Source organism: Amborella trichopoda, chromosome 3 (assembly GCF_054954075.1).
Source record: "Amborella trichopoda isolate Santa Cruz 75 chromosome 3, AtrichopodaSantaCruz75HAP2 v2.0, whole genome shotgun sequence".
NCBI lineage: Eukaryota > Viridiplantae > Streptophyta > Magnoliopsida > Amborellales > Amborellaceae > Amborella > Amborella trichopoda.
In genome coordinates this window covers 49,371,555-49,384,610 of record NC_142338.1, presented here as the reverse complement: position 1 = coordinate 49,384,610, position 13,056 = coordinate 49,371,555, and the positions used below count along the sequence as shown (strand labels likewise).

Genomic DNA, 13,056 nt, shown 5'->3' with positions numbered 1-13,056 from the left:
TTTCATGTCTGGTTAACCGTTTCGGTTCGATTTTTTTGGAAAAAAAGGAGTTTGAGAGGCTCGAAGTTTAAAGATAAAGAGAAACTAGAGGGCGGGGGCTTTACAGCTTTAACATGGTGAACGTAAGGGCAAAGAGAAAAAGGCACAGATCTATTACGCCAATATTGGCTCAATCATATTGATCGAGTCAATATTCTTCTGTTGTAACTATACCCCCATATAGCGCCTCCTCCTTGATCCTCGGATCTTCCTCTTGTATTGTATATATATACTTGTCTCCATTAATGAAAATACACATGAGATTGTACAGAGTTAGATTGCAGAGAGTTAATCAATTATAGTTGAATTGACTCTCTGCAATCTAACTCTGTGCAATCTCATGTGTATTTCCATTAATGGAGACAAGTACATATATATAATACAAGAGAAAGATCCGAGGATCAAGGAGGAGGCGCTACAAGGGCGTATAGTTACAACAGAAGAATATTGATTCGATCAATATGGTTGGCCCAATATTTGTAGCGCACAGTTACAACAGAAGAATATTGACTCGATCAATATGGTTGGCCCAATATTGGCGTAATACTCCCCCTCAAATTGGTGTGTGGGGATAAAAAACACCCAACTTGTGTTCTAGATAATCAAATTTGTCTTTCCCAAGAGGTTTAGTAAATATGTCAGCGCGTTGATTATCCGTTCTAAGGTACTGTGTGGAAATGATTTCGGCCTACAATTTTTCACGAACAACATGACAATCCAACTCAATGTGCTTCATGGTTTGTGGAAGACTGGATTGGAAGCAATGTGCAAGGTAGCTTGGTTATCACAATACAAATGCATGGGCTGCAAATGTGCAAAACCAAGATCATGGAGAAGAGGTTTAAGCCACACTAGTTTACATGTTGTAGTGGCCATGGCTTTACATTCAGCCTTGGCAGATGAACAGGAGACTGTTGATTGTTCTTTGTGCACCATGATACAGGGCTCTCTCCAAGAAAAGGACAATAAACCAGTTACTGATCGATGAGTGGTAGAGCAGCTGGCCCAATCTGAATCAGAATACCCAAATAATTGGAAATTGTTGGATGATGGCAAGAGAATGCCTTTCCCTGGGCTGGATGTGAGATACCGAAGAATATGGAGTGCTGCATCCATATGAGGTTGGCGTGGTGTTTGCATAAATTGGCTCAAAATATTTACTGAAAAAGTAATATCTAGTCTTGTGATGGTCAAGTATATGAGATGCCAAACAAGTCTTCTGTAGGAGCTAGGATCAATGAGAGCTGTGTCATCATTAACATTGAGCTTTAAATTTTGCTCCATAGGAAATGCAGCAGGTTTGGCTCCAAGAAGACCTGCTTCTTCAAGGATGTCAAGTGTATACTTTCTTTGGGAAAGAAATATGCCTTGATTGGACTGAGCCACCTTGATGCCCATGAAGTATTTAAGTGAGCCAAGGTTTTTTATTTTGGAATGACCGTACCAACCTTGGTTGATGAATTCGATGGTAGAGTTATCATTGCCAATTAGTATAATGTTATCGACATATACTAGGATGATGGTGATTCGGTCCTGAGTTTTGAGAGTGAACATCGAATAGTCGTCCATGGATTGGTGAAAACCAGCTTGAAGGAGGGCCGTGGAGAACTTAGAGAACTAATTGCGAGAAGCTTTTTTAAGGCCGTATAAAGATTTTTTTAAGCGGCAAACAAAGTGTTCTCCATGCTCCCCCCTTCGAGGGAATCCTGGTGGAAGTTGCATGTAGATTTCCTCTGCTTAATCTCCATGTAAGAAGGCGTTGTTCACATCTAATTGAAAGAGAGGTCAGTGCTGAGTAGCGGCAATAGAGAGCAAGCAATGAACAATGACCAATTTGGCCACAGGAGCAAAGGTCTCATGGTAATCGATTCTTTCAGCTTGTGTGTACCCCTTTACAATAAGTCGAGCTGTATATCGCTCAATGCTTCCATCAACATTGTCTTTGATTTTGTATATCCACTTGCACCATTTGACATGTTTTCCGGGTGGCAAGGGAGTAACATGCCAAGTATTATTGGCTTCTAGTGCTTTTATTTCTGGAGTCATAGCATCCCTCCAGCGAGCATCTTTAGACGCAGATGTGAAAGTTCTAGGTTCTTGGTTATTGGTAATAGCAACAAAAAAAGCTTTGTGAGGTGTGGAAAATTTTTCATAGGAAATATAATGAGTAAGAGTATGGTCAGTACCTGAACGATAACCCGCTGAAGTAGAGTGATTGGTTGTGGAGGAAGAGGTCACATGAGCGCACTTGTAGTCAACGAGCCAGCCTGGTGGGTGATGAGGGCGAGATGACCTGCATGTGGGCTGTTGGGTGGAAGCTATATGTTCAAGAGCCGATAGTGGACCATTAGTGACAAGTGGAGTAAGAGGTTGGTCGCTAGATGGAGGACACAACTCGGAGGGCGAGTCGTTGGAAGGGCTGAGCGACGACACAAAAGGGGTAGGGGGTTGCTGCTCGGTGGTGGGAGTGTGGTGAATGGAGGGCGTATCGGCAATTGTGAGTGAAGTTAATTCAAGGGAAACGTCTTCAATGATAGGAAGAAGGATGGGCGTGCCAGAGTTGTGAGAAGCATCAACGGGCTTCTCAGTGAGAAATGGAAAATGATTTCATGAAAAGTGACATCTCTGTTAACATAAAATTTTTGTTTTTCCAAATCATAAATTTTGTATCCTTTTTGTCCATAGGGGTAGCCAATAAACGTACATTTTCGAGCACGAGGTGCAAACTTATCACTGGTTTTGATATGAGCAAAACATAAACAACCGAAAACACGCAAGTGATGATAGATTGGTTTAGAATTGAATAGAGTTTCATGTGGGGATTTTCCTTGGAGGATTGGAGAAGGCAAGCTATTTATTAGGTTAGTGGCTGTTAAAACACATTCTCCCCAAAATGTGAGAGGTAAACCAGCCTGAAAACAAAGAGCTTGGGCTTTCTCAAGGAGATGGCGGTATTTGCGTTCAACCACCCCATTCTGTCCAGGTGTGTTGACGCAAGACCTTTGATGAAATATACCTTTGTCATGAAAGAAGGCTTGCATTTGAGAAGAAAGAAACTCGGATCCGTTATCGGATATGATGGTTTTGACAGTGGAGTTGAATTGGTTTTCAACCATGGCACAAAAATGCTTGAGGTGTGAATATTATTCGAACTTCATCAAAAAAGTCCAAGTACAACGGCTAAAATCATCCACAATTGTTAGAAAATACCGTGCACCAGTGTGTGTTGGTGTTGAGTAAGCACCCTATATGTCACAATGAAGAAGTTGAAAAGGAAAAGTGCTTCCATTAGAGCTAAGAGGAAAATAGTTTTCTTGGCTATAGGGAAAATTTCACAAGGATCACATTTATTTTTTGAATAAGAAAAGGAATGATTAGAGGATAGTTCCTGTAACCGTCGGTTGGAGGGATATCCCAAACGGTTGTGCCATAGTTGGAAAGTTGAAGCTTGGTTGCACAAATATGGTATTCTTGAATCCTTGTAGAAATAGAGCCTATCACGTTCTTCACCCAGACCAATCACCCTCTTCGTTGCTAGGTCCTGAAAAACACAAAATTTAGGGAAAAAAATGGTAGCACAATTTTAAGTTTTCGTCAGTTTGCTGATGAAAAGTAAATTTAAATCAAAAGAAGGTGTGCACAACACATCATTGAGTTGGAGTGAGGGTGAGGGAGAGCATTGCCTTTTGTGAGAGACACTAACAACATCTCCATTTGGTAGCCTAACGGATTGAGGTTGATGAAGAAGGTGTTTGGTGGATGAGTGGTTCGTGGAGGAGGTCATGTGGTCTGATGCTCCTGTATCTATAATCTAGGATGATGACTGAGAATGTAAAGAGGCATAAGAGTTAGCCATACCTGTCAAGTTTGCTGAAGACAAACTGTTGTCAATGTACAATAGAGACATCAACTGAGAATGTTGTTCTGGTGACAGGTGCACAGAGATGGAGTTTTTGCCAGGGGCGACTTTTTCTTTGTTGGAGTGATCAGCTTGAGGACAGTGTAACTTTCGGCATTGATCCTTAGTATGACCGAGAAATCCACAATGATCACAGCGTGGTCTGTCACGGCCAAGAGAATTTCGTCTACCATTACATCCTTTAAACTGGTTTTGATTCTTCCAATCATGTATGCCGCTGACTCGGCTATAGCGGTCATTGTGTGAAGCTGCCATGGCTGGCCCTTCTAACGGTTGTGACAGTCATGGATGCATGCTCCTTTACCTTTCATCTTGCAAGATGAGAGCATAAATCTTGCTAATGGTGGGTAAAGGGTCCATCGTGAGAATATTGCTTCTCACGTTGGAGAAAACATCAATCAGTCCCATCAAAAACTGAATGACTCTTTCATTCTGCTTAAGATGGGAAATCTCTTTGACTACACCACAAGAGCACTTGGAAAGAAAAGAAAGATAATCTAATTCATCCCAATACCCTTTGAGTGTGGTGTAATATGACATCATAGAAAGTTGATCTTGAACATGATTAGAAATGTCACGAGTGATGCGGTAAATTTGAGCAGTTTTACCGTGGGAAAAGCGTCTTTGGAGATCTTCACATACCTCTCGCGCAGTTTCAAAGTAGATGACGCTATTGGTGAGGTCCTTGCAGACTCCGTTCCACAACCAAAAGAGCACCATAATGTCGCATCGGTTCCAGGAGAAGAAGTTGGATGCGTTTTTCATTCGGTTTGAGGATGGAGCCATTGATAAAACCAAGTTTATTCTTGACATCAAGGGCTATGCTCATAGCCCGTTTCCACAATGGATAGTTGTCTCCAGTGAGAGGCTGAGAGACTAGCATCAGTTCTGGGTTATCTGAGTGATGCAGAAAGAAGGGAGGAGTAATCAGCGGCTTCTCCAGTGGATTTGTTCTGGTTGGTCTCGTTCTCAGGTGTTGCCATGGGAAGAAAACAACAGGGAGAGAATATTGGGATAAAGGTCTAAGAAAGTAAAAAATAGGATCTCCCTCTCTCTCAGGAGGGTTGATGTGAAAGAGTAGTGAGAAGGGATGACTCTGTTGTTTGGGAACTCTCACCTTTGACTCTGAGATAGAAAAAATGGGAAATAATAAATATGACCTAACTCTTTAGAGAGAGAGAGTAGATACTATATTTGAGAAAGACAAGCAAAACAAGACAGAAAGAGAGGCAGAGGCGTGGAGAGCTATTGAGAGTCTACAACTGTTACCTACAACTTAGAGAAAGAAAGAGGCAACTCAAAACATAAGAGAGATAGCCCGCACTTTAGAGAAAGTCGGAACACAGAGAGAGCATGCAAACGTTTCGCAACTTCAGAGAGAGAAGGCAGAAGGTAGAGGGCACGCGTTGCTATGATTTCACTCGATTCCTCTCGGATCTTTGCGAACCAGTACACATCCTCTGTAATTGCAACTCTCCAAAATGGAGAAGTTCCCCGGTTGATGATCTCTTTGACGATGAATTGTTTTCTAGCAAGAAGGCTAGGGATAATGATGAAGGGCTTAAGATTGGGATTTGAGAGACAAAGAATTGGGTTCCAATGGAGACTAGGTGGTAGGTTTAACTCTTCGGAAAGAGTTTAGTGCCTCAACAGCAAGGCAAAATAGTTTTGTTGCAGAGACAGAGAAGATTTATCAATCAATTTAGTCAAATTAGTGATGGAGAAAAGTTTCCCCTTCTCGCTGCAAGTGATAGGAGGTTTCCTTTTGATGGCGAAAAAGTAGCAGACTTTGCAATAGGCTTTGGAAGGTGCCTCGAAGCAAGCAGTTCCACTAAACCTGATATCGTAGTTGAGGACTGTGAAGAATAATCAGACCAATTCGCTGAAGCATGAGACACTGTTGATGAACGAGAAGACTCAGGGGGTGAGGGCGGCTTCGAACTATCAGCCTTCAAGCTTGAGATTGCGAAGCTTGGGATATCTAGTAACCTGGAGGACCTCACGAAGAGGAACGAGGACTTTCAGTGTCAATTGGAGGACACACAACAGGTGCAGGGCGAAATCTAAAACCACTCTGATACCATGTAGAAGTCGAATTGACTCTCTGTAATCTAACTCGGTGCAATCTCATGTGTATTTCCATTAATGGAGACAAGTATATATACATACAATACAAGAGGAAGATCTGAGCTCTTCGTTTGCTTAATTAGACCGGTGGAATCGACTGATTTACAGGTTAGGCCGGTTGAACCACTTTCAGGGCCATGTTTGGTTAACCGTTCCGGTTCTATTTTTATGGAGAAAAAGGAGTTTGAGAGGTTCGGAGTTTAAAGATAAAGAGAAACTAAAGGGCGAGGGCCTTACAGCTTTAACATGGTGAACATAAGGGCAAGGAGAAAAAGGCTCAGATCCGATATGCAGTGTGTTGGCCAATTGGGATAACACTAGGCCCTACTGGTTGTGGTGAACTCCAACGATAATAAATCCAACGCCTCAAAATATACTTGCCACTGACAAGCGGATTGCAAGAAAATAAAATTACCAAAACAATAATATGTGTAATAAATTTTGAAAACATGACAAAAAACAATTAAAATGGAAATCATCAAACCACAATATAAGCAAAAGCAAAAAACATATACTAATTTACATGGTTCACCCACCATAGACTTCATCCAAGGACAAGGGGCAATGATGGATTCAATATCAATAGAGAAAATTTGCAAGTTTTGTGGATTTTATAAAAATTACCTCATAATGACAAAGAAAACTCAAACTGGTTTTCGTACCATAATACTGCTATCATTCAACTTGTTTTTTGATAAACTCATTGATGTAAAGAACTGCTGATGAAATCTATCTCAATAGAAGAGCACAACAATTTTAGGATTTGTGCAAAACTCAAATCTCTAACTCATCAAAACTTCCTTTCGCCCTCTTATGTTTTCTCAATGGATTTTATGGGCCTCTATAAAAGGTCATCTTTCATGTGATTAAAATGACCTCAAAAAAACAAAAAAAAGGAATATTAAGTGGGAGGTGATCTTGCATAACTGTCCCAACATTATACCTATTATGTGGTTTATTGGGTAAAAAATGGGTTTTAAACTTGAGAATTGTTTTTAATCGAACTTAAGGGCCAAGATCATTTTAATCTTGTGTATTGATTTTGTATCACTTTCCCAACAATATATCTACTGTGCTTAGGTCATTGGGTAAAACATCGGTCTTATACTTAAAAACTGCTTTTAATTAGACATAAGGGCTAAAATCATCTAAAACCTACATATTGAAAACACATGTGAATATTCCCCATATATAAATATGAAAATATTTATATACTTCTGCTATTGCATAGAAGATATATACTTTTCCCTCCATCCAGTCGTCCAATTTAGATCTAGTGAGCCACTTACCATTGGATCTATATTCGAACCCCAGAGTATTTTATTTTTAGTTTTTTCTATAAATTATATGAATATGAAATTTGGTAGTGCACCTAAAAACAATAGTAAAAAGTATTTTTGATAACATATAATAACAAAAATACCCTTGCATCTTTTAGGGCATTTTAGTCATTTTATTTTATTGAAAATATTATTTTTATATTTTTTTACAAGTGAGAGTTTAAGGCGTAGACCACAAAATTTGGTGTCTATAATTTTTGTAGAAAAAACATTAAAAAAATAATGTAGAGACATAGCATTATGATTAAGACAATCTCAACCGTCCATTCAGAATGAACGGTTGGAGATGGGGAAGTATATCTATCTATCTATTTATATATATTAAGTGAGAGTAACACTTCCCTATTTTTGTGCCATCCTTTTTTTATTCCATAATTACCATCTCTCACTATCCATTCTCTCTTCTTCTTCTCAAGGCTATATTTCTCTATCCATCTCTTCTTTCCTTAAAACTCTTTCCCAAAATATAGAAAGTATTAGATGTCTTATTTTACTCTCTCTTTCTCTCCCACTTTTTTTTTTTCTCCTCTCTCCATACTATATCTCTCTCTCTCTATCTATCTAACTTCCTCTCTCTTTCTCTACGATCTTTTCATTAATAAATCTCACACAAAATTTGAGTTTTTCCCTCTCCAACAAACTCTCTCCTTTCCCTTATTTATCTCACTGTCATTCTCTCTCCCCCTCTTTCTCTATTTCGGTCTTGATATATATGGAATGTGAAGATTATAATTTATATATCTCTCTAACTCTCTCTCACGTCCCTCTCTCCACACTCTTTCTCACGTCAGCTCTTTCTATCACGTACCATTATTCAAGGGTTCAATATAGAAAGCATTAGATGATTAACCTTTATACCCTCTCTCCACACTCTCCTCACGGCCTCTCTCTTCATGTACCATTATTCTAGGGGGCAATATAGTAAGCATTAGATGACTTATCATTTAGAGAGATATTTGGAGAATTTTTTCTTTATGTATTCATTACTCATAAAAAGAGAAAGAGAGATAGAAAGTTAGAGAGAAAAGAGAAGGCTTATCATTTAGAGAGTTTTGGATAATTTTCCTTCTTCTATCCATTAATCATAAAGAGAGAAAGAGAGATAAAAAGTTAGAAAGTGAGAGAGAGGAGATGTGTGTTAGAGAGAGAGATAAAAAGTTTATTTTTTTGTTACTCTCTTTCTCTCTCCAATCTATCTCTCTTTATCTCACTCTTTATCTCTCTCTCTCTCACGTCCTTCTCACCACACTATTTCTCTCTATCATCTCTTTTCTTAAATCTCTCACAAAATTTGAAAGTCTTTCCCTCTTCAACAAACTCTCTCTATATCTCTCTCACTCTTTCCTAAAATCTCTCTCCTTTCTAAAATGTCTCACCCACTCTCCCCCTCTTATTTATATCATTGCCATAATTTCTCTCTCTCATATCTCTACATGTAACTTTGGAGCATTAGAATAGGTTAGCTCTCTTTGGTTATCTTTTGTTATTTTATTTTTGTTCTTTAATGTTAGTTATTCTAAGTTCAAATATATTAGTGCATGTTTATGCTCTATTTTTTTTAATAGGTACGGATATGGTGGTGTTATGTGTTGTTAGAGTTGACTATTTTTTTTATGTAGGTACGAATATGGTGGTGTTATGTGTCGTTAGAGTTGAATATGCTTATATATCTTATGTGAAAATAATTGGTTTCTTTTGAGACGGATTGTTAATTTGGCTTTTGGTATTTGATAATATGTGACATGCGTTCCTTTTATTTGCTTACTAGACTATCTGATCAAATATATCACGCATGTACTGCTTTATATTAACTTGAACTGGGATTTTCGTTTGGTTTGGCGGTTTGGTATTTGATAATATATGGGCCGGGTTCCTTTTATCTGCCTACAAGATGATTTGATCAAATACATCAAGCATGTATTGTTTCTTATTAACTTGAATTGAGATTTTTGTTGGGTTTAGGTCGATTTACTTTATATTGAATATTTTTCGATATATATTGGTTCCTAAATCCTTTAAGAGGAACAAGTACGTACCTGCATGCTTTCTCTTATTCTGTGCTGAATATTTTTATTACGAGTTTATTATATGTATCATGCAACATATTTTTGCATTTTCATATTATCTAATTTTGTAATAGTATGTATTTATAATTAAAAATAATTTTATTATATCTCTCTTTTTTTAAATCTCTCCTCCCATATTTACTTCTCTCTCCCTCTCTTTCCCACTTTTCTTCTTGATAGATATGAAAGTTGAAGATTATGTTTTATATCTCTTTCTCTCTCCACACTATCTTTCTCTCTCTCACCTCATTTCTCTCTGATTTGTAGGGAAACATTAGGTATATAATTACATAGCATTATCAATTAATTATCAGTATTTGAATTAAATATTAGTTATTTTATTTTGATAATATATCAATTTAGTGATAAATAATAAAATTTTTATATTTTTATATTTTATATCAATAAATAGTATTTATAAAAAATGGTTAACATAAACATAATTAATCATTCTTATTCAATTAAAAACAATTTAATAATAGAATAATATCTTTTAAAAAATATTATTTTAAAATAAAAATTTATTCAATTACAACTAAAATACGGGTATAAGATCTATGCTTTTGGCATAAAAGATTGATGTACAAGGATAGAGAAGAAAACTTGAGTGCGAGCTTGCGGGCCTCGCAACTTTCAGAGATGGAAATGAATACGTGACAGAGCGAAAGCGTGCGCGCGTGACACTCATTAAATCGAGCAACGTGGCGACATGAATGTGAGGGTGTTGGAAGCTTTTCATACGCCTTTTAGATGGGTCGTCGGTGCACCATAAATTAATTGACTTCTTATAAGTGGGTCCGTGGGCCATAAATTGGGACTTTTTTTTTTCTTTTTTAACAAATCTAAAAGTTCATTTATTCTCCATCCCACATGTCTCCATTCATTTACTCGTTCCTATATCCTATATTTCTCACAATTCCTATCCTGATCGAAATGACTAAATCAAAACCATTATTTTGAATAAATAACAACTATATGGTAGTCATCTTATATACATCACCGTTCATCCTTATGTTGTATACCATATATACCGTTCACCCGTTCATGCTTCTATTGTGTATAAGACAAGATTAAATTCAAAATGCATACATCGTAGAGAACTTAGGGGTGTCCCTAAATGATAAGATAAGGAAAAATAGCCTTAGGTTGCTTATTAGGGGTGGCCCTAAGTGATAAGATAAGAGAAAATAGACTTAGGTTGTTTAGTCATGTACAGCGTAGATTTAATATGGAAGTAGTGAGAAGAAATACGATAACTTATAGTTTGATTAAAGATATAGCTCTTGATAGAGTAGAATGGTAAAACAAAATTTATGTAGCCAACCCTGGATAATATGAAAATGATGATAATGACTATATACCATATATTGCTTAAATATTGCTTACGCATCCAGCTAGAAAGTCTATTTTATTGCTCTATGTTTCATGTTTTGGTAAGTTATTCAATGCTCTAGAAAGGACCAAAGGCCTTTAGACATTTTTTCTCTAGCTGCCGTAGGCCTGACAAGACCTAGGGCAAGTACGGCAAGCTACTACCATTTAAAATGACTAAATTTATGCCACTTAGATTGGAGAACGATTGAATTCATAGAATGAAACTTGAGAGTTTGTCATAAATGGCAAAGCAATTTGATTGTAATTCAGTGACGATTGTAGATGAATAGTTCATGTTCTTAAGTCATTTGATAAGCAATCTGTCCGAGTAATATGTGCCACAGTAACCATAAAATAAAATATGCATGAAATCGATACTATAACTAAACAAATCAATTTTTTCTAATGTCTGTTTTGAGCTTCAATCAACAACTAGGAGAAGTATTAGGCATTCAAAACGCCAGTGCTATGGGCATTTGCCGTGGACTCGAGAGCTTGCTCTCGTGGTGAGGTGAGTTACCCCACAACTTCGGGTACATAGAAAATAAAAAACTTATGAGAGAATTGAATAAAAATAGATTGCCAGTGTTATTTTGCAATTATCCCCAATAAAATAAAGCTATCACGGGATCAGGATTTTACTACCACAAATTTAGCGTAGTCCCGCGGGATTACTCTAATAAACAATGACTTTTAACATCGCTCGCGAGATAGGGATGGATACCTTGGTCCCTGCAGCATTTTGTTGTTGTTGTGGTATGGCAAAACCTCATCCCTTAATGCGCACACACCTTTTTGATTTAATTTTAGCGAAAAGGCATTGAAGCTTCTCTGGCCTAAACACCATGAAAACCACCCACTGTTTCTCTCTTCTTTTCGCTCAGGATTTCTCTAAAAAAGAAAAGAAAGACAAAGCCCGCCTAGAAGATAAAGAACCAGACTCGGAAGAAGAAGAAACTAACTTTTCTAAGTACTCTTTCAACCACCTCCCGCTCGATTTAATGCCGCTTTCACTTCCATGGCCGACACCTTCAAGCTTCTGAATATCAGGCCCTTTCTCAGTCAAATCCGCTGCGCATTCTGATATAGTATGGCGATGGCCTGGTTCTCTTCTGGTAATAAACACATGGGACTCACTAGAATCCAGAACATACTCGAAGTCGCCCATCGAGAAACACCTTCTAATATCATCACCATTAATGCTGCTGCTTGTTTCACTTTTTTCGCGAAAGCTTCCGATTTCTAGCCTGAAACTTTGGCCTGTCCCAGCTGTATCTGATAAACTCGGAGTACTGGAGTTTGAAGGGAGAGTGGACATGGTGGGTGGATTGGGGTCTAGAGAGAGTGAGTGGGGTTCTAGAGAGAGAGAAAGCATGGCTCGGCATAGTGGGCATGTGGAGTTAGCGGTGAGCCAAGCATCTATGCAATGAGCGTGGAAAGCGTGGGTGCAATTGGGAAGAAGCCTTAGCGAATCGGACTGTTTAAATTCAGAGAGACAGATAGCGCAATCAGAGCGGCGAGATCCAAGGCCTGTAATGGAGTCGAAGTAGAAGAGAGGGAGAGTTTCAATGAAGTGGGTTTGGGAATGGGAGACTGTGCTATCTCTCTCATCGTCGGTGTGGGGTCTTGTTTCTCTCTCTAAAAAGCGAATGAGGAGGTGTATAGAGAAAGAGACGAGAAAAACGGTGGCCAGAATGAGGAGGATGATGAGGATGCTTGGCTTGAGCTCTTGGCGTGGGAATGGGGACGAGAGATGAGGAGGAGGAGGAGGAGGAGGAGAGGGGATGTACAAAACAGAGAGCAACATTTTCGAAATCTCTTTTCTTTCCAACCTTTCCTTCTCTTATGTATTTTCTCTCCGCTTCCTTCTCTCTCTACAATCAATCGATCAATCTCTCTCTCTCCAATGACTCAAGGTTTGTTGTATAAGGTCTCACCCTTAAACAATCAAATCACGGTTAAAATTTTGTTAAAAGATATATTTTCACTGTCGAAACTCTCTTATCATCGTCTAAAAGTCTATTTTTTACTTCTATGATGAGATTGAAAGCGCAAAAAATAGTGCACATCTATTGTATCGATGAACATTTGAAGATCTTAAAATGGACGGTCTAAATAATGTGTTATAAGATGTACTATTTTAAGACTTAAAATTCATTTTTTTCTTTCACATCCATGCATATCGAAATCA

The 13,056-nt window shown here is 38.1% G+C and overlaps 1 protein-coding gene across 1 annotated transcript; it reads right to left on the bottom strand.

Annotated features, from left to right (window-relative positions):
* Positions 1 to 11,245: 11,245 nt before the first annotated feature.
* LOC18429082 (RING-H2 finger protein ATL13) lies at positions 11,246 to 12,757 on the bottom strand. The gene has a single exon (XM_006838375.3). The coding sequence runs from the start codon at positions 12,670 to 12,672 to the stop codon at positions 11,746 to 11,748; it is 927 nt and encodes a 308-aa protein (XP_006838438.1). The 5' UTR covers positions 12,673 to 12,757; the 3' UTR covers positions 11,246 to 11,745.
* Between the last annotated feature and the right edge of the window lie 299 nt (positions 12,758 to 13,056).